This window comes from Trichomonas vaginalis, chromosome IV (assembly GCF_026262505.1).
Source record: "Trichomonas vaginalis G3 chromosome IV, whole genome shotgun sequence".
Taxonomy (NCBI): domain Eukaryota; phylum Parabasalia; order Trichomonadida; family Trichomonadidae; genus Trichomonas; species Trichomonas vaginalis.
In genome coordinates this window covers 10,073,028-10,096,332 of record NC_067206.1, presented here as the reverse complement: position 1 = coordinate 10,096,332, position 23,305 = coordinate 10,073,028, and the positions used below count along the sequence as shown (strand labels likewise).

The 23,305-nt window shown below is 34.3% G+C and overlaps 13 protein-coding genes and 1 pseudogene across 14 annotated transcripts, besides 6 other annotated features; 4 read left to right on the top strand and 10 right to left on the bottom strand.

Annotated features, from left to right (window-relative positions):
• Nucleotides 1-11,575: part of a mobile genetic element that runs on past the window's edge.
• Nucleotides 1-11,617: part of a mobile genetic element that runs on past the window's edge.
• On the bottom strand, nt 298-585 carry TVAGG3_0062770 (uncharacterized protein; the record flags this gene model as incomplete). Its single annotated transcript, XM_051221454.1, has 1 exon — nt 298-585. One exon carries the CDS (start codon nt 583-585, stop codon nt 298-300), a length of 288 nt encoding a protein of 95 aa, XP_051106440.1.
• TVAGG3_0062760 (phage tail repeat-like family) lies at nt 916-1,393 on the bottom strand (the record flags this gene model as incomplete). Its single annotated transcript, XM_051221453.1, has 1 exon — nt 916-1,393. A coding segment is annotated over one exon (478 nt), but the record flags the coding sequence as incomplete, so codon positions are not given.
• On the top strand, nt 1,623-1,997 carry TVAGG3_0062750 (uncharacterized protein; the record flags this gene model as incomplete). The annotated part of the gene is made up of 1 exon (XM_051221452.1): nt 1,623-1,997. One exon carries the CDS (start codon nt 1,623-1,625, stop codon nt 1,995-1,997), a length of 375 nt encoding a protein of 124 aa, XP_051106438.1.
• Nucleotides 4,558-4,902, bottom strand: TVAGG3_0062740 (uncharacterized protein; the record flags this gene model as incomplete). Its single annotated transcript, XM_051221451.1, has 1 exon — nt 4,558-4,902. One exon carries the CDS (start codon nt 4,900-4,902, stop codon nt 4,558-4,560), a length of 345 nt encoding a protein of 114 aa, XP_051106437.1.
• On the bottom strand, nt 4,987-5,403 carry TVAGG3_0062730 (microtubule-associated protein family; the record flags this gene model as incomplete). Its single annotated transcript, XM_051221450.1, has 1 exon — nt 4,987-5,403. A coding segment is annotated over one exon (417 nt), but the record flags the coding sequence as incomplete, so codon positions are not given.
• Nucleotides 6,906-10,706: a mobile genetic element.
• On the bottom strand, nt 7,345-7,899 carry TVAGG3_0062720 (annotated as a pseudogene). The gene has a single exon. A coding segment is annotated over exon 1 (555 nt).
• On the bottom strand, nt 8,230-8,637 carry TVAGG3_0062710 (uncharacterized protein; the record flags this gene model as incomplete). The annotated part of the gene is made up of 1 exon (XM_051221449.1): nt 8,230-8,637. One exon carries the CDS (start codon nt 8,635-8,637, stop codon nt 8,230-8,232), a length of 408 nt encoding a protein of 135 aa, XP_051106435.1.
• On the top strand, nt 9,994-10,635 carry TVAGG3_0062700 (uncharacterized protein; the record flags this gene model as incomplete). Its single annotated transcript, XM_051221448.1, has 1 exon — nt 9,994-10,635. The coding sequence occupies one exon, from the start codon at nt 9,994-9,996 to the stop codon at nt 10,633-10,635; it is 642 nt and encodes a 213-aa protein (XP_051106434.1).
• On the top strand, nt 10,876-11,163 carry TVAGG3_0062680 (PspA lactotransferrin-binding region family; the record flags this gene model as incomplete). The annotated part of the gene is made up of 1 exon (XM_001320741.2): nt 10,876-11,163. A coding segment is annotated over one exon (288 nt), but the record flags the coding sequence as incomplete, so codon positions are not given.
• A 105-nt stretch (nt 11,618-11,722) lies between the features above and the next one.
• Nucleotides 11,723-12,356: a mobile genetic element.
• Nucleotides 12,334-12,356: a terminal%2Cinverted (terminal inverted repeat of MuDR-6/TvMULE4 transposon ID:TVAGG3_0062650).
• Nucleotides 12,357-14,292: 1,936 nt separating this feature from the next.
• On the bottom strand, nt 14,293-16,146 carry TVAGG3_0062640 (surface antigen family; the record flags this gene model as incomplete). The annotated part of the gene is made up of 1 exon (XM_001320740.1): nt 14,293-16,146. One exon carries the CDS (start codon nt 16,144-16,146, stop codon nt 14,293-14,295), a length of 1,854 nt encoding a protein of 617 aa, XP_001320775.1.
• Nucleotides 16,147-16,391: 245 nt separating this feature from the next.
• Nucleotides 16,392-18,728, top strand: TVAGG3_0062630 (protein ubiquitination; the record flags this gene model as incomplete). Its single annotated transcript, XM_001320739.1, has 1 exon — nt 16,392-18,728. One exon carries the CDS (start codon nt 16,392-16,394, stop codon nt 18,726-18,728), a length of 2,337 nt encoding a protein of 778 aa, XP_001320774.1.
• A 325-nt stretch (nt 18,729-19,053) lies between these two features.
• Nucleotides 19,054-19,178: a mobile genetic element.
• A 253-nt stretch (nt 19,179-19,431) lies between these two features.
• TVAGG3_0062610 (bridging integrator 3 family) lies at nt 19,432-20,322 on the bottom strand (the record flags this gene model as incomplete). Its single annotated transcript, XM_001320738.1, has 1 exon — nt 19,432-20,322. One exon carries the CDS (start codon nt 20,320-20,322, stop codon nt 19,432-19,434), a length of 891 nt encoding a protein of 296 aa, XP_001320773.1.
• A 522-nt stretch (nt 20,323-20,844) lies between these two features.
• TVAGG3_0062600 (armadillo (ARM) repeat-containing protein family) lies at nt 20,845-22,317 on the bottom strand (the record flags this gene model as incomplete). Its single annotated transcript, XM_001320737.1, has 1 exon — nt 20,845-22,317. The coding sequence occupies one exon, from the start codon at nt 22,315-22,317 to the stop codon at nt 20,845-20,847; it is 1,473 nt and encodes a 490-aa protein (XP_001320772.1).
• A 200-nt stretch (nt 22,318-22,517) lies between these two features.
• TVAGG3_0062590 (ribosomal protein L8) lies at nt 22,518-23,297 on the bottom strand (the record flags this gene model as incomplete). Its single annotated transcript, XM_051221447.1, has 1 exon — nt 22,518-23,273. One exon carries the CDS (start codon nt 23,271-23,273, stop codon nt 22,518-22,520), a length of 756 nt encoding a protein of 251 aa, XP_051106433.1.
• Between the last annotated feature and the right edge of the window lie 8 nt (nt 23,298-23,305).

Genomic DNA, 23,305 nt, shown 5'->3' with positions numbered 1-23,305 from the left:
CTCATGCGTAAAGCATATAATGACTACCTACATGTAAGAGACTTACCTTCTTATTCTACTCCAGATCTCGACTTTTCCGATATAAGTCCAATCCTTATTGATACAACACTTACGATAGCAGGGATGCTTCCTACATATCCAGAATATGATAACTTACCTCAGCTCTTCGAGTATCTCAAGAAAAAGTTCATGATCTTATTATGCGAGACCATGAAAAGACGTCAAAATACCAGAACAGAACGAGAACAGAGCTTACTAATAGACTTATTATATAATACTAAAGAAATAAAGGAGTTTTTATTCTAACTTTGGTATTTTTGGGAAGAACTGATCTGGATCATATTTGTCAACCACAGGTTTTGGTATCAAAAGTCTCTCTGGTTCTTGGACGTCTGGTACTGGAAATGGTTCCTTTGGTTTCCTAGCTTTTGGGAGATCTAAAAATTTTCTTGGTCTCTTTCTTTTGTGTAAGTGTTGTCCATTTTTATCGACAACGAATGTGAGCTTTCCGTCGTCAAAGATGAATGTCGTCGCTTCTTCAGTTCCCTCATCAACTATTATCTTCTTGATCTTTCTCTTCTCCATTAACAGAAAAAGTGACATATATTACTTCATTATTTTTCTGAGTGTTAGGATTAATTAAACCTCTATCTATAACATGCTTTCTCATAGGAAATTTCTCTCCATATCTTTTTGTCAATATCTCTATAAGTTCTTCTGTATAAGATTTATCACTACTGAAGTAAATAGATGGATAATTAAGGACATCAAAGGTTTCTACAGTATCTTTAAGAGTCCATTCATCTCCATACTGTATAGAATAAGTATGGAAGTATGGAGGATCACATATAAAGAAAACATTGGGAAGATCTTTATACTCATTGAAGAGTATTCTCCAATCTTTATGAACAATAGTTAAACCTTCAAGATAGTCATCTATGTTTTCACCAAATAAGTTAGTATATCTGAGGTATAACACTTTCTTCATTAATGTGTCAAGATCATAGTATTTGTATGCTCCAGAATAGAGAAGACGTGAACATAATGTATCCCAGTCTATGTATGGAGCTTTACTTATAACTTCTCTGACGATCTCTTTCTGATCAGTAGGAATTTTCTCATCTGGCTTAACATTTATTCTCTCCTTAAGTTCCTTAAGTATTTCATTCGTGTCATGAATGTGTTTCAGTCTATCAACGTAGTTATCATAGTCGTTAGCTATGATCGTTGCTTTTGGGAACATAATATGCAACAGATGAGAGATATAGAGAGAACCACCAAATAGGTCAACGAAGACATAATCCCCTTTGATGTCTTTGAGTATGTCGATAAGATCTTTCCTGATCTTCGACTTATTACCTATGAAAGGTAAAGGAGGTTTGGTAAAAATCATTTATATGGTAATAAAAATAAGTGTTTACTTGAGACAATAACCTCTGTTGAGTTTGTAGAACAAGATCAGAAGTACGATCAAGTTCAAAACAACACAAATGGCTAGGATTGCGTTACCAACAATCTTTGTCTTTTCCCAGCAAGACTTCTTCTTTGGTTCATGTGCTGCTTCGACATCACTGTATGGCTCGGACATTAACTTAAAAAGTGTCATGACCACTTCATTTTTGATGAAGTCAACAGCTTATGTCCACTTCCTCCCACAAGCACTTGAGGGACAAGAGAAGGTCATCATTGACTACCTTCAAGCCACTGAGAAGCTCCAAAAGCTTCAAGATCTCCGCGAAGAGTTCAAGTCCCGCTTGAAACAGGAGAACTTACTGCAGGAGTACATGCTCATCCTTTATACACTCATTGATGGCTCCCATTTACCATCAGAGTACACTGCAGTTCTTGATGCACTCAAAGATCTTCGCGAACACCAGCCGATCGGTAAAGAAGCCTTCGAGCTCACCATTGAGCAAGCCATCTTCGCCAAGCACAATGCAAAGAAGCAGATGCTCGAAGCTCTTGACAAGATCAAAAAGTACGTCGAAAAGTACTAAAAATAATTACTTGAGTAAACGATAAGTTTTATTCATTGTTTCTCTTTTCAAGATATTCTTTCATCTTGACGTTATATTTTCCTAACTCATACAAGAACGTGTAGTATGAAACTTCAACCTCACGATGCTTTTCATACCATTTCATTATGAACATGGTAAGAATTGCTTCTTCGGGATTTGAGAAGGGATCTTCTTCACCAAATACGTTGTGATGAACTCTCATTGCTTTACCTACAGATATTGGTTCATCTTCCTCAGCAATTAGGTCAAAGAACCTTTGTAGTCTTTGGCTCATTGGAAATGTCACTTTTCGGTTAAACGATCACATACTTAAGACATAAATTATACCTACTTATTAACTCAGTATATTGTGCATTATATGCATACTTAAACTCTTGAGCAATATTGTTCTCATCAATGATTCTGATCTGAGCTATTTTTGAGAAAGGTGGTGGAATACCACAACATGTGATGTCTGGGTCCAGTAGGTCTATTTCACACTTGAACCCAGTCATTCTGTGAACAACTTCTTCCAAGTCTGGCTTAGGTAGTAAGATCTGATCTTTGCTCACTAAGTTAGAAAAGAGCTCTTTGTCTTGGTCTAGAAGTATCTTCTGGTATATACTAAGTAAATACTCTTCTACACCAATCCTCGATGAAGTCTCCACAGATCTCGATGAGGTCAGGTTGGAAGTTAATGGACTTAAAGGAGGAGGATACATTGGTGCTTCTGAGTTCGTAGTTGTTTCCTCTTTTTTTATCTCTGTTGGAGCATCACTTACTGTACCAGATGGATAGTTCTTTATCACAATGTTATTAGTTGTTCTTGAATCAACATTGCTTGTTGGTTCAATTGGAAGATTAGCTGCACCATAAAGAATTGACTTCGATCTCATTTGTTATGAGTAAAAATTGTTTTATTCTCATATAAATGACGAACATTAACCCAGAGAACAACACAGAATATACTGCAACAGGAGTTGTTTACAATGATCTAGATCAGATCGTCCAACTCAAAGCCCCAAGAGGAAGGAATTTAATAAGACAACCTCCACCAAAGATATATGTTGATGATGGTAGTAATGGGTTCAACTTAGTGTATCATTACTCATATCCTCAATATGCAAAAATTGGGTCTACCCCAAACGTGACAAACCATTATATGAACCTTTATGATGAAGCAAGGTTTCATGCACCAACGAAGAAAGAACCTGATGCATCAAGATTACATGAATTCGCAGACCATGATGGTTATAGCGATTACTCAATGCCTGTAAGACTTTAACGTTAATAAAAAAATGACTGTTGGTAAACAAGAAAAAACTTTAATACAAGAGGATTTGATGCTACCAATATATTCAACTGATATGGGAGCTTATCAATTCGATACATTTGAGAATCCTGGTGGAACACCACCATATTTTCTTTTGTTCATCAATGTAAACAGTAGAAAAGGTTATGCGTTCCCAATGAGTGAAAAGAACTCAAACAATGTTCTAAGTGCAATGCAGAAGTTCATTTCACAAGCTACAGGTGAAATGAAGCCTACAATACTTACTAGTGATGAAGACCCAGCTTATACGACACAAAATGTTCGAGATCTGTTGGTCAGTCATAACATTGAGCACATGACGACACAGAAATACAATCATAACATACTAGGTATTATTAATAGGTTCTGTAGAACTATTAGAACTATGTTACATATGAAGTTAAACCTCAAAGAAGGTGATAAAACACCACCTTTCACTGCAGATACAATGAGACAAATTATTAATGACTACAACACTGAATATCATTCAAGCACACAACAAAAGCCTGATGATTTCACAGAAAAGGATAATGAGGAATATATAAAGAAGCAAAGATTGAAAGAAGAGTATGTCAGAAAAAATAACCTTTATAACTTAAGACCTGGTCAAAAAGTTCAAGTCATAGTTGAACCAAGAACATGGGGTAAAGGTAACCAACAAAGAAGACATCTTGATCCTTCTTATTATACAGTTGATTCAGTTGATACAAGTGCATACTTGTTAAGAGCAAAAGATGGAAGTGTTGCAAGATATCCACGTTATCAGATATGGACAAAAATAGAGCATGGATTAAAGCAAGGAGAAACTTTAGATCAAGGAAGACACGGTGCTGTTAAAAGTATTGATGGTCATGAACTTGTCGGTAATGATGTAAAGTATGATGTTACGTTTGAGAACGAAAATACAGGAAAAGTGACAGGTAGAGGTATGCGTGAAGGTAATCCAAACAGGTTGTCACAAATGGAAGTACAGTATTGGAGGAAAAATATTAATGAAGGTCATGTTAAAGATATGCCTAGTTTTCTTGAGAAGTATCGTGGGTTTCGAGTTTAGCTTGTAAGTCCTTTATTTTTGTTTCATACAATGAGATCTTCCTTCTGATCTGTTCATCATTGAGAGGTTGCTTGACTTTACGGAACTGTACACGTCCGTCTTTCATTGTATGTACATAATATCCATCAGGAACCTTACCATCTTTATATATTCAGTTAACCACTTTTGTTTAGTTGATGCTTTAATGACTTGACTCATTTCTTACTGGATAAATTTTTATGTTTTTTATCTTTTGACGATTTTTTCTTATCCTTATCTTTCTTCTTGTCCTTGTCCTTCTTTGATTTATCCTTCTTCTTGTCCTTGTCCTTCTTGGACTTCTCTGCTGCAGGTGGTGTTGGATTCTGTTTGACTTTAGCACTTGGGTCAGGACCTTGTCTTTGAGACTTAGATATAGATTGTTTAGGAGCTGCTGCTTGTTTAGTTGCTTCAGCTTGTTGTTTAGCTAATTCAGCAGCTTGTTTATCATTCTCTTCTATTTCCTTTGCACCAGTTGCGACTTCATTCTTGAACTTTTGGAGATTCTCAGCAGCATCCATTACCTTATTCGCTCCTTTAAACAATCCATAAAATTTCTGCCATGGTGATACTGAAGGTATATTTCCACCAATTGCTGGAGGAACTGATGCTTCAGGAGTTGGAGATGGTGTTTTGTCTGAATTGAGATGCTTTTCTGCTTCAAGAACTTGTGTAGTATTTTTCTCCAGGTATGCTTTTGCAACCTCCTTAACTTCTGGACGTTCATTATTTACATCCTGTCTTGGTGTTGATGTTTCAGTAGCGTTTTCCTGAGTTACATTAACAACAGGTTGCTCAACTGCTGAAACATTAGCTGCTTCAGTAATGTTATGAGTAGTTGAAACATTTCCTGATATACCTTCTCCTGTTGGAACTCTTGGAGCAATTGTTGTGATGTTCGCCATTGCAGGAGTTGGAGTAGGAGTGTCATCAATCTTTCTGTCAGCTTTCGTCGTTTGCGTTGTAGTATTTGTTGTTTCATTACCATATTTTGATCTTAGTCTGGTAAGCTCTAACTTCATATGTTCTTCAGGATATGCATACTTATTATATTCACCCTTAATATTCTTTTTCCATTCATCGTATTTATCTTCTGCTGATTTCTTAATTGATGCTAGTCCGTTTACAGCCAATTCATCAGTACCGTTATCAGTAGTCTGGTTATATAAAAGATTAGCAGCTGATCTAATTGTGTAATCCGTAAGATTACCAAAACGCTCTATTGTACCTAATGTTGTGTTCTTCAGTTCCTTTCCAATTCCTTGTGCAGCATCTTTGACTAAATCAGCACCCCATGCACCAAATTGTCTCACAGGAGCCGCTATTGATGGTGAAGGAGATGGAGATGGCGATGGAGTTGGTGATGGTGAAGGAGATGGAGATGAAGGAGATGAGAGTTGGCGATGGTGTTGCTGCTTTCGCCTTTCTATCAGCTTCTTCCTTAGCCTTTCTATCTGCTTCTTCTTTCGCCTTTCTATCTGCTTCTTCCTTAGCCTTACGAGCTTTTTCTTTCTTCTTAAGTTCCTCTAGTTCTTTACGTTCAGCTTCTTCCTTAGCCTTACGAGCTTTTTCTTTCTTCTTAAGCTCCTCTAGTTCTTTACGTTCAGCTTCTTCTTTCGCCTTTCGTTCAGCTTCTTCCTTAGCCTTACGAGCTTTTTCTTTCTTCTTAAGCTCTAGTTCTTTACGTTCAGCTTCTTCTTTCGCCTTTCGTTCAGCTTCTTCCTTAGCCTTACGAGCTTTTTCTTTCTTCTTAAGCTCCTCTAGTTCTTTACGTTCAGCTTCTTCTTTCGCCTTTCGTTCAGCTTCTTCCTTAGCCTTACGAGCTTTTTCTTTCTTCTTAAGCTCCTCTAGTTCTTTACGTTCAGCTTCTTCTTTCGCCTTTCGTTCAGCTTCTTCCTTAGCCTTACGAGCTTTTTCTTCATAATATTTTGTATACTTATCATCAGCCCAATTACCAAGTGATTTGGCACCTGTTAGTATTCCATTTGCGGTTGATGTTGCTGTTCTTCCGAGCCATCCCCCTACCGCTGAAGCACCATTGCCAATAGCACTACCAGCATTTAAAATTCCACGACCAATCCATATCCCTGGTTTTGCCTTTGTATTAAGAGTAAGAAATTCTTCCTTCCTATCTTCAGGTGTAGGATTTGTAACAGTTCTTACAGTATCAACAACAGTGTCAACACTGGTTCCAATAGCACTACCAACAGCTGTTGCACCAGTTAGAATACCATGGGTAACTAAATCAGTAGCTCTTGAGACAACATTATCACTCGAGGCTTTCTCTGCTGGATAGTTTGATCCTTTGTAAGTTCCTGGACCACCTCTATTTGAAGCTTCTCCTTCAACTATTTTCTTCTCTTCTTGTGCTTGTTCTCTGGCAACACTCAATGCACGTTCTTGTCTTTGAATGTTGTCTTTCTTTAACATGTAACCACCAAGTGTCTGTGGTGGTGTGTTTTTATCTAGTGCAGCATCAATTGCAGCCTTTTCTTTTCGCTTTTCTTCGTCTAACCAATTTTGAATAGATTCTGCATCAGTTGGTTCAGCTGGAGTTGGAGACGGTGTTGGAGCTTTAGTTGGTGTTGGAGACGGTGTCGGAGCTTTAGTCGGAGTTGGAGATGGAGTAGGTGCTTTTGTAGGTGTCGGTGATGGAGTTGGAGATGGAGTTGGAGGTACTGTTGGTTCTGGAGTTGGTTCAACAGTCGGTGAAGGTGTTGGCGCCTTTGTGATTCTTGGAGTTGGCTCTGGTGTTCTAATAGGGGAAGCAGTTGGTGTATTAGCTCTTTTAAGAACCTGTGATCTTTCCGCTTGATTTGAATCAGATACTGGGTTAGTTGTACTAGGATGTGATACAGGAGTTATTTTTGGTGTAGGTGTTGGTTTATTTAATGTTATACCATGACTACTCGACATTGGTGGAGGACCTGCGTGAGCAGTTCAGAGCGTTGGAGCTACTGTAGGAGTTGGCGTTGGAGCTACTGTTGGTTCAGGAGTGGGAGTTGGTGTTGGAGCTACTGTAGGAGTAGGTGTAGGAGTTGGTGTTGGAGTCGACATTTGTTTTAACCTCTCATTATACCAATTCTCCAAATAATAAGCCTCACCCATTAAGTTACTCTGTCTTTGTTTTATAGAAAATTCACCTAACAGTAATTCATCATGAATCATTTTCTGCAGCTTTGTCGTGTTTTCTACTTCCTTTATTAGAACGCTCGATGTATTCGCCAATCCTCTATATTCCTTAATCATCTTATCTAGTTTGTTCATATTTGGTACTTCCTTTTTCTTCTCAGCGTTAATCTCATTAGATCGTTTCTCCAATTCTTCAACTACTTTGTAAAGCTTATTTATCTTGACATGTGATTCCTTTACTTCTCCAGTCCTTGGATCCTTAGGTTCCTTGTATTTAGCTAATTTCGTCTCTATATATCTTCGTTTAGCGTCATATCCAGGATCACTGGTTCGTAAAGGATGCGAAGGTGGACGAAAATAAGGTATGTAGAAATCTGGATCATCATTAATAGAAGAACGTGCTTTAAAGTTACGAACCGCGTCTGTAAAAGGGTCTCTACCACGTGCTGTATATGTTGATGTAATCAAAAAGCCTTCTCTTCTCATTGGGAAATTAATACGACCTTTTTGAACATATTCTTTCTCAAAGTATTGCCTAGCATTGTAATCAAAAGCAAGATCATTATATATATCGCGCAAAAAATCAAATGTATGCTGCTTGAACTTTTGATCGCTAATTATGGTACGAATTATCGGACGTTCATTCTCCCATTTCTTAACTCGTTCATCAATGAGTTTCCTCTCTTGTTCACTCATTTAAACCTCATAAAAATATATTATCTGCGTATAGTGCCACTAATAGCATTAATCCATGGCATGTCTGATAGTACACGTACTGACTGAACTAATGGCTTATGATTGTTCCAAATAGCTCCTCCAATGTATGCGTTATACTTATTGTTGTCAATAGTTTGTTGAGGTTGAACTATAGGTGTTTCAACAGGCTTGTCTCTACTGAAGTCACCACCAAGAGCTTTATTGAATGCTTTAAGATTCTTCGTTAATGCATTATCTTCACCTAATGTAGTTTTTGCAATTCTTTCACCAAGACTACCGATAACACCACCGACTTGACCAACTTGAGGGAAAAGTTTGTTAGCAATGTTAAATCCAGCACCTATTACAAGACCAGGATTTTTTTTCACCATACCCCATCCAGCTTTAACATAATCGCCAAAACCCATTTATTTCTTCTTAAAATAATGTCATCTTTTGTTGCTTAACTTCTTTAAAGTCCGTCTTTCCTGCAACTATATGAACTTCCATATATGAACGAGGTGTTGGTAGCTCTTTGTATTTGTTCCATAACTCTTCCCAATCTTCTGTTGCTCCTGACTGTTCAATCATTGACTGAAAGTCTCTCATAGAATAACCTTGAAAGATAACGAAGTCAGTGCATAGTCTCTTAATGTTTAAACATATATGTCTCCATGTTTGACACATGATGACAACAGTATAGTTATAATGTCTGACCTTAGTGATGAAGTTCGCTAATGGTGAACGTGGGTCATTCAATAAGTCATGACCACCATAATCGTCTAACACTAATAGAGAATTACTGGGATACTTTGTGAAAGGATATTTGTTCAACTTCTTTACAACATATATTGCAATCTTCTTATACTCAAACTTTCCATCAGGTTTCCTTAGTTGATGCTTTGTTAAGATGTGTTCCATCTCCTCTGAAATTTTTTCGAACTTACTTTGAACGAACTCAACAATAGCGTAATACTTTGCTTTCATCTTAACGTTCTTCATTAAATAAGGCATAAGTTCTTTATCATCCTTTTTCAGTACTGGTGCTTTAACTTGACTCATAAATGTCTTCGCTGTTTTATCCATTGTTCCTGATGTTGCTGAGATAACTATTGAGTCATAATATGGAGTATTAGTGAAGCGGTCTGTTATCATTATATGACGAATAACACCATATGTCTTACCTGAACCCATCTTACCGCAGTAGAAATAAACACCATTAGTACAAAATGGATAATCATCAGAAAATGGCATAATGAGTGCATTGTTTAGTTCTTTACTATTCTTACGTGCTCCATCATGAAGAATCTTATCTACTTGATTAATAACTTTCTCCATCTTTTAGTTACATATAAAATGTCTAAATATGATGGATTATACTATGAACATGTTATGAATGATGGCACGATAAGTGGTAATACAGTCTCATATAAATTACCGAGAGACTTCATTGAATATCCTGCGTCAAAAGCTCTTGAGATAAGAAAGATAAGTCTTGAGCATCCAGACTTTGAGTTTCTTGCTATTCCATTAGAAATGACAGATTCATCAAAATCAGTGAAAAAAGGTTTGACATGAGATATTACATAAAACCCAACATGACTACACAGGAGTTGAATGAAGGTCTTATGGAAAAAATGACTGAGGCAAGTAGAGAATTTGTTGATTGTTACTATGATTCAAATGAAAATAAATTGAATGTATTAAGAAAAGGTACATCACCAATCATAACATTACCTTCATACAGTAGTATAGAAAAAAATGCCTTGAATTATAAATATGACATGTCCCTAGGAGATGTGTTGGATTTCATCACTGCGTTATTAGAAACCACTGAAACAGACACAACATCAAGAAAACCAGAGCTTGTTTGGGAAGATGACCATGGTAGAACATTCACGCAAAAAGTAATTCCATCGAAAGCAAAATTTTTAGACTTATGGGAAAAAAAATATATCTCGCGAATGCATGTATATTATAGTTTTACCATAGCAGATTTCACTGACGAAAATGATAAAGATAAAAAAACATATAAGTACTTTGATGAGCTTTTCATAACTATAGCGAATATCAGGTTTATCCTTGAGCGAAAGGGCAAACCAACATATAAATTTGTCGGTTATCAGATAAGAATAAATCCTCTCCTTGAGCCTTTAGTAACGTTGAGTAATATTGCTCATGATAACAAACAATTTATATGTAATGTGAATGAACAGCTTGTGCCACCAAAATTTTACGATATCACTGGTTATAAAGATGCACTCGTGTTTGAGTTTTATAAGCGCTTTTCATTCAAAAGAGTTGAAGAATCAACTGATGGTCAAAAAAAGGAATATTATGTAAAAGAACCATATGAAATTCCTAAAGACTCTAATATAATGGTTGAACTTATATTAGAGTCTGGTACTCAATCTCAACATAAATAGTTTACGTGACAGAATTTTTTTGACACGTAAAGTTTACATTTTAATGGAAGCGAACAACAAAGCTCCTGCTAAGCTCTTGCCATCCAGAAGCCAGAGGTGACTGAAGAACAGTCCTCTGGCGACGAGGAAATATTGATGGGTGGCGAGAGTCCGAAGACCGAGATCAAGATCCCAGATCTCGATCACAAGCAAACGGCAAAGAAAACGGGTCCACGAGCTACTCCTCGAGAGCTACGTTTAATCAAGACCAGCCACAAGTATTTGAAGCAGCTGGAGGAGTCAAACGTAGCTCTCGAGGAACTAAAGCTCAAGCTGGCTGAAAAAGTAGAGGAAGCGAAAGGTAAAGAGCTCTACATCAGCCAGCTTGAGTATAAAGTTGACTCTTATGCCAACGAGATCTGCGATCTTCGATCTCGTCTCAACCGTGTGGGACATGAGTCAGACAGCTGGCATGAAAGGTTCCTTAAGGCTGACACATCCTACCATGAATTAAAGCGCGCCATAAGGAACTTAGCCACTGACTTCTGATCCCTCCTCTAAACCACGAATAAACACCTAATTTTACTACTATAACTCTTTTTTATACTCACATTACTCACATATATCCTCATATAACTTATAGTTCATTGTCACTCAGATCACGATCTTTGTGATCACGATCAACTTAGGAAAAGAGAAAAAGTATAAAAGTTAGTATAATTAATTGTTTAGTCTTAAGTAAGCTTATTGTTCATCAAGGAGTTGATGTAAGCGTTTCTTTGCCTCCGTGATCTGCTTCTTTTATAAGCTTACAGTTAAGCCAACAGCAGAGTCTATTAAATATACTGAGAAACCAGTGTTATGCTTCTTACGTCACGTTTGCCTCTCCATACAGATTAAACAGGTGGGACCACCTATCGTACTTCTCGACGATTATGATTTATCAGCCCCTGCTAGTGAATAAAGGTTAGTTTACATATGAACGTTTATTTTTACACATATATGCGTACATATGCGCGCCCGTATGGTGTCAGTTTTCTGTCACTTTTTTCATTGTGTCGGTGCCTGTAGCTGTAGGCTACAGGCGACGCACAATGTATACTGTACTATTGTTTGAGGCAAGAGTATTATAGGAATATTATATGATGGATTTGAGTTGCATATAAAGAGTGCAAAAGGATAAAGAGAGAAATTTTGTTAGATTAAATTATTAAATTTTAATTCTTTATTTTTTAGGATTGTTAGCTTTGTAAGATTGCTTTCTCACAAGAGAAAACAAGTATAAGGTTTAAGCTGTATGTATTAAAGTTATAAATATTTGATTTTAAAAAAAATCAAGATTTTAAACTTTAAAGGTATTAATTATGATTATCTTTCTTTAGCTTTGCATGCTGTATGCTACTTTTGGAAACTGCTCTATTGTATTAGAATGTTTTTAAATTTTGCACCTAAAAATGCGTAATATTAAAAATTAAGGTATTAATTATGATTATCTTTCTTTAGCTTTGCATGCTGTATGCTACTTTTAGAAACTGCTCTATTGTATTAGAATGTTTTTAAATTTTGCACCTAAAAATGCGTAATATTAAAAATTAAGGTATTAATTATGATTATCTTTCTTTAGCTTTACATGCTGTATGCTACTTTTGTCTTTGAGACATTCCATGATTTAAGTTAAGAAGCTTTAAAAAAATGCAAAAAAATTGAATACTTTACTGGCTGGGCAAATTTGTCGCCGCCCCTCCTAAATGTTAGTCACCGTTACGGTTTTTTCTTTGGGGGGCGAGCTTGCGAGCCCCAAAAAAAAGAAAAAAACCGTAACGGTGAGCTCACATTTCGGCATAGTTTAAGTCTAGGTTTTGCATTTTAAAATGTTTGTTACCTTATCTTCTTTCAAAAAGTGGCAAAAATTTGTTTGAAATTTGAAAAAGATATTTATATTTGCATAAATGACATTCAACTAAGCTGTAGCATGATTCTTTTGCATGCTCTAGTTTTTTTCTCAGTTCAATCTCCTTCCATACTCTTGCTTGTACCAGTAAGATCGCACCAAAATTCTCAAAAATTAAGATCTCCAAATTTTATGTCCAACTCCAATTATCAAACGCCCTCATTAACGCCACTCATAGCCATCTTTCATGCATGAGAAATCGTTATTAGAAGATTTTTTACGGCTAATTATCTGATTCAATTCAGATCAATACTCAAAGCCCCATTATTTATTTATAAATCCTTGTTTGTCGCCTATGCGAATAAAAATTCTTTTTATATTTTAAACAATTTTTTTCACTTTGGAAGGAGAAAGGTGACTAACATTTTAAAAATGCAAAAACCGACTAAACTATTTGGAAATGTTAGTTTTATAGTAATTCGGATGGGATTGGGCAGACTTTTTCCGTTATAATATTCGATGTAATGTTTTTACAGAAATAAAAATCTCTTACTTCTGTTATAATTAATTTTTCTAGCGCAATGGATCAATAAAATGAAAATTTCTATATTTTTGTAACCTTTTCTGGTATATTAAAGCAAAAATATCAATGAATGCTACATTTTCATGGAGTTCAATATATACTAATTGAAGCCATACTTCTATGTTCAGCCAAACAGAATATGATATCATTTATATATTTCAAACTCAAATTACTGTAAAATGCAAAAATTAATTAATCAATTCAATACAGCCATTAGTTTAACTATTAAAGATTCGGACAATAAAGAGCCTCTAAAATATGGCTCTGTTATGATTATTTGGCAAATTCCATCAAGCTCTGATTTTCCTTTAGAACAATTTCTGCATATAATATCTTCTGATCTTATTGCAAATTCTGATTCATTTAAAACAGATACTTTTCTACCGCAAAATGTTTTAAGTGAATAAATTGGTTTGACATAAATTTCTTTTGCAAAAGTTGAAATATCTGATATTGTCCTTTTATCTTGAATATCGGTATCACCTGTATAGTATAATTCAAAATAACTATAAAATGGACCAGCAGATCGAAAGTTTGAATCAATGACCATTTTACAAAATTGAAATTTATAAAAGTTATATTGCAGAATTGTGAGATTCTTTGTGTTGACTTTAACATATTTCAATTTATCGCATTGATGGAATATTCCACTTCCAAGATATTCTAAATTCTTTGGAAGAATGATATTCGTGATATTTGAACAGTTTTCGAATGCATAATTCCCGATTGAAGTCAAACTGTTTGGGAATACTATGTTTGAAATACATTTGCAAAAACAGAATGAATGATGTCCGATTTTTTCTAAGTTATTTGGAATGTTGATCACAGTGAGATTTGTGCATGAATTGAATGCATAATCTCCAATTTCTCAGACACTATCTGGAATTTTAACTTCATACAAACTGACACAATTGCTGAAAGTGTTATCATTTATTGATTTTATTCCTTCTTTTATTTCGAAATATGAAATTTTTGAACAATTTTCAAAAACGAAATACCCATATTCCATCAATCCATCTGGAAACGCGGATATTGATAAATTACCACAGCCTGCAAAAGAACAGTCACAAAACTTTATAATTGATGATGGAATATTAATTTCAGAAAGACTTGAGCAACCAGAAAAAGCACGTTTTTCTATAATCTCGATAGAATCAGGTAAAATAACTCTTACCAAATTATTGCAATCAAGGAAAGAATAAAATTAAATTGATTTAATTTGGCATGATAAATTTGCAAATTTAAGGCTTGAACAATTACAAAAGGCATATTCTCCTAAATTATTTACTTTAATTGGAATATTTACATTTATAAGACTAATACAATTATGAAATGCACTTCCAGATATTTCAATCATATTTTCGGGAAGAACAATTTCTAGCATGTCTTTGCAATTATAAAATGTACATGGGTATATTTTGGTTACACTGCTTGGAATTTTGATCTTTTTTAAACTAGAACAATTATGAAACGTAAAATCTCCAATATAATTTAGATTTTTTGGTAAAATTATTTCTAGAATGCTAGTACAATTTTCGAATAGCCAACGATTTATAGTTTGCATTTTGTTCGAGATATTTAGTTTGACTAAGCTTTGACAGCCTTTGAAAGCATGTGATTCGATTGATTCTACATTTTCCAATGTAGGAAATTCTTTTAAACTAATGCAATAAGCAAATGCATATTCCTCAATATATTTTAGATTTTCTGGTAGTGTGATATTTAAAAGACTATAACATCTAAAAAATAACTGCTGATGAATTACTGTAATTTTGTTTGGAATTGCGATTGTTTCAAGTTGTGTACATTGAAAAAAACATAAATTTCCAAGTGTTAATAAAGTATCAGGCAGATTTATATTTTTGAGATTATTACACCTAGCAAATGAATAATTTTCAATAAAAGTTACAGTGCTCAGTATTATAATATCAATAAGTTTAAAACAATAACTAAAAGCACTTTCATTAATTAAGATTAAATTGCTTGGTAGAGAAATGTTAGTTATATTATAGCAGCAATAACATAAGTAGGATGGGATCACTGTGACTTTTTCTGGTATAACGATAGATTTTAAGTTTTCACAGAAATAAAAAGCTTTTTCTTCTATTTCTGACACATTTTGTGGGATGGTTATTGTTTCTAATGCATTGCACCAAGAAAATAAATTCTTTGATATTGTTGTTATCTTTCCTGGTAAATTGATTTCTATAAGTCTTCTACAACCAGAAAATGCAAAAGCGTCAATATTTCCTATATTTTCAGGGATTACAATTCTATTGATGGATTTACAATACATAAATGCCCCTGCACCAATACATGTTAAATTTTCATGAAGTTCAATATTACTTAAACTAGAACATTCAGAAAATATGTAGCTACTAAGATTAAGTAAGTGCTTTGGAACGTTGATTTTTTTCAATTTTTTACACCATGAAAAGCAACGATGCCCAATACTTGTTGTTGTATCAGGTAAATAAACTTCTTCTAAATTCATGCATTGGCTAAATGTAGAATTACCTATTGTATATATTGAATCAGGAATAGATATATTTGTGAAATTACTGCATAACATAAAAATTCCTTCTTCTAATTCATGAATATTTTTTGAAAGGTTAATATTTTCTAGTCCAGAATATCGAAATGCAAATTTGCCTATTCTTGTTATATTTTCAAGGTTAAAATTAGTTAATTTTTCACAGCTGGAAAAAGCAAACTCTTCAATTATTTCAATTCGATATGGAGTATTTATTATGTTCAAATTGTAGCAATAACGAAATGCGCTGCTTTCAATTGATCTGAGAGAGTTAGGAAGTGAAACTTCTCTTAGATTATAGCAATCTTGAAATGAATGATGACCAATAGATTCAATTCCTTCACTTATGAACAACCATTTTAAATTTCTTGATCTATTGCATAAGTAATGAGGTACAAATGAAGAGTTAATTAGTGTTAAGATTATGAAATTGTGTTGCATGTACTGTGGGATTGAACAATCATCATTCCTTAGATCTATTTTAAATGCCCCAATATCAGGCTGATCTTCAATGGAACAGAGCATTGATTGTTTGAAAAATTATTTTTTACTTGCTAATTTTTGGTAAATTTATATTTCTGCATGTTTTTGTGCAAAAAAAGATAGAATCAAATATACTAAATAAAAATCTTTGAAGAACATTTATCAAAAAGTCGAATCCGAAAAGGATAACTTCTATTTACGATGATACTTCTTAATAGATTAACATTTTTATTTTAATTTGGAATCGAAATTCGGAAATGTCACCCCCTTAAATTTCAACCTGAGAAATGAATATGCGAGAATTCTTCGAGCCTCTTCGGAACGGACCATTGACAAAGGAGCAAGAGGCCGAAGAAATCGAAAATATCACTCAATTACAGAATCTTTTAATGAATCTAAAAAATACAAAGATAGAATTTTCGATTCCAATTCTCAAAGAGTCAATATATTACAAAGATATTCATTATTACAACCAATTCATATCAAATGTCTACTTTGCAGCAGAATATCAGCCACAATCAATTCCAGAATTAGCGAAATTGACAGCGGAAGTCATTTACAACCACAAAGAAGAGCAAAAGCGCATGTGTAGAGCCCTTATTAAATGGGGTATTTACTCTCATTTGGCAGAATCGAATTCAGAATTGCATTCTTGTCGATTATGCTTCATTAAGAACTGTTTAGACATCAGTCTATTTGATACCAAATTACTTGTCGTTATAATTAATGACTTTTGGAAAACTTGTTCTCAAAGAAGATATCATTTGTGCAGATTGTTCGAATGGTTTGCTCCACAAATACTTATAGGTGATCCTACATTCTTTATGCACTTACTTTCGATTGTAGATTACGAAAATATTTCAGGACATCTTCCATCGCAGTTTGGAGAGCTTCTTTCGAATTTTGAGAGCCTTAGAGACAATAACTGGATGCTATGGAATATACTGATTAAGAATGTAACTACAGATGACAGTATCGAAAGAATTTTGAAAAATAATGATATAATTAAATTAAAAGAGATTATTTCGGACCCTACATTTGATATAAATCAAAGAATAAGTCCACATTGCTTCGAACCATCATGGTTTATCCAAAATCATCCAAATTTAATTCAATACGCTGCTTATTTCAATTCTGTTGATTGTTTCAGCTATTTAATAGAGAAAGGATGTGATGTTAATGCCAAAGATGATAAAGGAAATACTTTAATTGATTTTTGTGTTGCTGGAAATTCAATTGAATGTTTTAATTTGATAAAAAACAACAAAACAGATTTTACGAATTCTTTACACATTGCAGCATTATTCCATAATTATTCTTTGTTCCAACACTTGTTTAGGAGCTGCTGCCATGACTTAAATGCTATTTCGCTCATCTATGGAACAGTTATTAATAATATTGTTTCAAGTAATAATTTAAGGTTAACAAAATTTTATGTTGAAAATGAGAAATCTTCAATTAATGAAGACTTAATGAGATATGCCGCGCGTGTAGGTAGTCGTGATGTTTTAAGGTACTTCTTGGCAATGAATGATAAACTTGATATAAATTCAAAAGATGAAAACGGAAAAACCGCTTTAAGTTTGAGTGCAATTTCAGGACATTTCAACATAATTCATGAACTTTTGAGCATGCCTGATTTAGATATAAACATGAAAGATAAAGATGGAAATACTGCTCTTTTAATTGCAGCTAAAAACGCTGATTCAACGAGTATTTTAACATTAATGATGTCTGAGAAATTGTATTTAGATGCACAAGATAATGATGGAAACACTGCTCTTCATATTGGATCTTTAGATAATTGTCTTGACGTTGTTAAAACTCTTTGTAACTCTAAGGATATAAACCCGAATGTTCTAAACAAAGAAGGTGACGCACCAATCCACATCGCTACAAGAAATCCGGATTCTTGCGGAACTCATTTTGTTAGAAATATGGTAAAATCAGAACAAGGAAGTGAAGTGAAATTAGAAGTTTATATAAGAGAACAAAATAGAATTGTTCATGTAGATATTTTGAAGTTTTTAGTGACACATCCTAAAATTGACGTGAATTTGAAAAGCGCAATTGGATGGTCACCTTTGCATTATGTTGCAAGATACGGGCATTACCAATTAGGAAATATTTTGTATCAATACAAAATGAAAGAATTGGATGTGAATATAAGAGATAGAAATATGAGAACTCCTCTTCACGTGGCATGCGAAAGTGGTAGATTTGAAATGGCTTGTTTCTTGATACAACCTGGAAATTGTAACATAAATGCTCAGGATATGTTTGGACAAACTCCCCTTCATAAGGCAGTTTTGGCTGATAATTCAGAAATTTGTCATATGATGACTTTGAGAGATGAAACTGATCTAAACATACAAGATAAATACGGAAGAACAGCTTTGATGATTGCAGCTATTAAAGGAAGAATTGGATCTATAAGAATATTGGCAAGAAATCTGAGAATTAATCTGGATTTAACAGATAAAACAGGAATGACTGCTTTGCAACATGCTGTTAAAAATGGAAGGAAATATTGTGCAGAATTACTGAGAATTGCTGCTGATTTGTGTGATATGCCTGATAGCGAAGATAACTCAAATGCTGGCGATGATAATGACCAGATTTAAATGTCATACATATCTTATGTTTGTAATAATTTTATATTGAAATAAACATATTAATATAAAATTACTAATTTTTTATATAAGCAATTCTGATTTAAATTGTTGAAACAGTTTCCAAACTGGGAACAGGACAAATTTGCCATTTAAGGTTGTTGAAAAGTGACATGTGGCAAATTTATCCCGCACTCCCTTGTATTGGAATAAGACCACAATCTATCATAAATTGAGTGTATTTCAAATAAACATATTCTAAAATACGTGAAAAACTTTAAATATATATGTTTTCAGACGAGTTTAGTAGATACAAGCAGATTTGTTCAATTTTTTAAAGGCTGCACTTACGCCCATCTGACTTTAATTCAAATTTTTGACAACTGGCGTGAAGCGCCATTGAAATTTAACCTTAAACATATGAATTAAAGGCCCTGTCATAGGAGCGTAAGTGCACCCTTAAAATTTCAATAAAAAAGGCAAAATCTATACAATTTGGAAGCAAAAAAGCAAATTTATGTTTATTTCTTAAAGAACATATCATTGATTCAACTGTATCATTGTGAGGCTTGAAAAATTAAACAGTACATAATTAAATTATGGAAATTCAGACATATTCAGTATGATTTTATGAAAACCACAAAATAAAATTATAATTTTTGAAAACGATCATAAAATTATGTTTATTTTCATGAGAAATAATAAAATTATGTTATTAAGCAAGTGCAGCCACTCTTTCCTTCTTTGGCTTGGCCCTTTGTGGTTCTTCGACTTCCTCAACAGGTGTTGGAACTGGTATTTCATCGATTGTTGGGTAAGCGACTGGTTCTGGTGGTGGAGCGTAAAATGCTTGTTGTGGCTGGGCTTGGGAGTAAGGATTTGCTAGTGTGAATTGGGCGTATTTGTTGTATGTCGATGGTGGGAAGCTAGTTTTTACTCTCTCCATTTCGTTAGTAACGGAGCACATAAATTTACTAAAGATGCCAACAAAATTACGGAATGGAGTTTCTAAGTATTGGGCTCTTTGCATTACGAGGCGATTAACACCTTGGATAAAGTCGTTATTAAGGACTGAGTATTTGTTATACGCTTCTTGTGTTTTTTGATTTTGGGCTTCTATTTCTCCAACTTTTCCATTATGATCCTGAAGCCATTTCAGCTTCGAGCGAGCTTGATCGTATTCCTTGCGTAGTGGTTTTCTCTGCTTTTGAATATCTTTTAGTCGATCAGTTTCTTTTTGATAAACTGATAAAGGAGCAACAACATTTTGATCAATGAGTCTAGCAAATTGGTTACTTACAATTGATTCTAATTGCTTTCCGAACATTTCTATTGCTTTTGCCTCTCCTTTTGAATTTTGTGAAGCAGTAATGAAAGAAATTCCTAAATCAGCTCCGATTTTAGTAACTGAACGTGAAAGGACTTGCATTTGATTGCTCATTTGAATAATACATCCAATAATTTGGACGGTATCAAGGCAAATTGTTTTGAATGCTTCTTTTGCTTGAGTATAGTCAGCATCAATTGTCTTTTCTGTAACTGGAATTCCTACTGTAGCAGCGACGTCTTTAACAATGCCTGTTGCCTTCTTCAGAGCTTTTAACATTTTTTTATAAAGTCACTTTACAAATTTGTAAACTCTATAAAAAAAACAATGATGTGACAATAGTTTCAGAAAACTATAGATACATCTTTTAGATATAAATGTCAATATAGTAGCATATAATTATATAAGTATGTAGATGGATTTGGGTATAGTTTTACTTCTATAACTAGAGAAATTGACCTGATTAAAAGCAAATTTTGAAATCTTCCATTTTTCCCTATTGCAAAATTTTGAATAGTTTACAACCGTTGGTACTAAAGTCGCATTGAAAGCTAATGATATACGTATTTTCTTTTGTTCTTGTATAATACTTCATTGGCATAGTAACAAATCGTTGATTTTTTGATAAAATCAACAATGAATCAATCAATTCTCATATTCAGTTCGTCTGTATATATGTATTGTGAATACTTACGTGTAAGTTTCATTGTGACATGTCAAATTTATAAAATTATGAAGCAAATATAAATTATCTATAAACAATCTATTTATTATATAACAGAAATATAAACAATATATTTATTAGAACATTAGCCCTTCCTCTTCCTCACCTGAGCATAACCTAAAGAAATGTTCTGCAATAATTCTAATATCTTCATCTTCATCATCTAAAAGAGATGATGCAGATTCCATAAATTCATCATTTATGAAATTTTCATTAAATGCCGCTGCTGCTTCTTGGTCATCAATTTCTTGCATTTGATCTATTACAAATACGAGAACTTCTCCAAGGAATTTATGATCATCCTCATCAACCATATTTGCAAGAATCTCTAAGAAAGGAGTTTTTGTGAAAACTTCGATTTTTTGCTCAACATCACAATAATCAAAGATTGTGCAAATGACAAAGAATGATCCCTTTTTAATTTCATACTGCCCGTTAAAAAATAAAGTAAATATGTTTGAAAAGCAGTTGTTGTTCATCAAAGAACTGATATAGTTACTAACGACTTTGCAAATGCTGTTTAAATGCTCAAGAATCTCTGATGCATATTCAGAATGTTCTAATAACTCTTGACTTATTATATTATCCCATGGAATAATTGAAACTAAATCATTCTGCAAATTTATATCACAATATTCCAATATAATCTTAAGTAAACATAAAACATCAATAAATATTTTTGATTGTGCTGGATGAATGTTGTTTAATGCCATAATAATAAATGAATCTGTAATAAATTCATTTGAAAAAAGTGTTTTTTGTGATTGATCTGCATATTCGAGACATTGAATGCAACCATAAAAAGAACTATGTATAGGCTTATCTTCAATAACAATATTGGCTTTAAAGAAATTAAATTGTTTTTCAATATTGCATGCATCATGATTAACACTTAATATTGAAGCGCATGTTGATATGAGATCCTCAGCGCACTCTGGTCTTTCGTCATTTAAAATTATTTGAATGAAATCGTCAAATTGTTGTTCGATGTCATTAATATATTCTGAATAAGTCATTGTAATGTTTAATATGCAATTTAAAGCAAATTTTCGAATAGAAACAAACTGCAATGGAGGAATTTGAACTTCTGAAACTACATTTGGTGATTTTGCAATATCTATGATCATTTGGAATATATCGTGATTCATTCTTGATAATAATATGATTTCATCATCAGATTCAGCGCAAAATAGCAAGGCAATGATTTTCAACGTTAATTCAATAATAATTGGCCTATTAGCAATTGAAAGGCTATTAAATAGAAAGTCCATTAATTGAAAGCTATCCAACTCATCATATATCAATAATATTGAATCAAATTTTTGAATTTTATATGCTTTGATAATAAAATTGTTCAAATAGTTGAATACTTGCTCTAACACACCAATACGGGCTTCTAGATCGTTTTGATCTAATGATTCAAAGAAAGATCGAAATTCTGCAATATCAAAGTCATCATATTGCTCTTGAGGTTCACCCTTTAGTTCTTTTAAATAATCTCTTGTTATTGGCCTAAAATCACTATCCTCTTCATCCTTATATGAACTCATCTCCTAAACAAAAATAAAATTTGACTAAAATTGCAATAAGAAAAGTTATCACAGTATTGATAAGAAGGTAAAATTCCATATAATATCAAACATTTTGAAGAATAATTTCCAAAATTTTAATAAATCTTTGAACAATATAAAAGAAAAGTAAAAAGGAAAAAGTGTAATGTTTTGAAAGCAGTTCAAATAGAACATATGCTTTAGGCAAGGTTGACTGTACCGCGGCGGCGACCTGTACGGCGGGAAGCGATAAGACCAAGCTTCTGACCTGGGCGGGCAGAGCGGGCGACTGTGCCTGGAGCACCCATGTGCTGGTGGGAACCACCACCGTGTCTGTGGTCGACTGGGTTCATCTTGATACCGCAAACGACTGGCCATGTGTGGCGTTTAGCTTTATACTTGTAGTGGACGTTACCAGCCTTAAGGAGTGGCTTTTCTGGACGGCCACCACCAGCAACGATACCTAATGTAGCACGGCAGATGTTGGAAACAAGAGCCTTGCGACCAGATGGGAGCTGGATACGTGTGTAGTTTTCTGTGTGGCCAATAACACGGCAGGAATCGCCGGAGCAGCGGCCATAGCGGCCACCATCACCTGGACGGTGCTCGACGTTGCAGATTTCTGTACCTTCTGGGATCTGAGCAAGTGGAAGGATGTTGCCGATGTGAAGGTCAGCTTGGGCGCCGCACTTGATGAATTGGCCTGTGTGGATGCCTTCTGGGGCGATGACGAGGGCAGAATCGAAGCCCTGGCCTTCAGCCTTCTTGTAGATAAGCTTGGCAAGTGGAGCACCACGGCCTGGGTCGTGGATGATCTCCTTGACCATGCCGGAGATGACGGATGTGCGCTCGGCAGCATCAAGAGCACGGAATTTAGCTGGACCAACGCGGTGGTGGGTATGGGCCTGGAAAACAGAGCCGTTACCTCTACGCTGAGCACGAACGATGTGACCCATGTGTAAAAGGAAGAGCCAAACGGTTTTCCTCT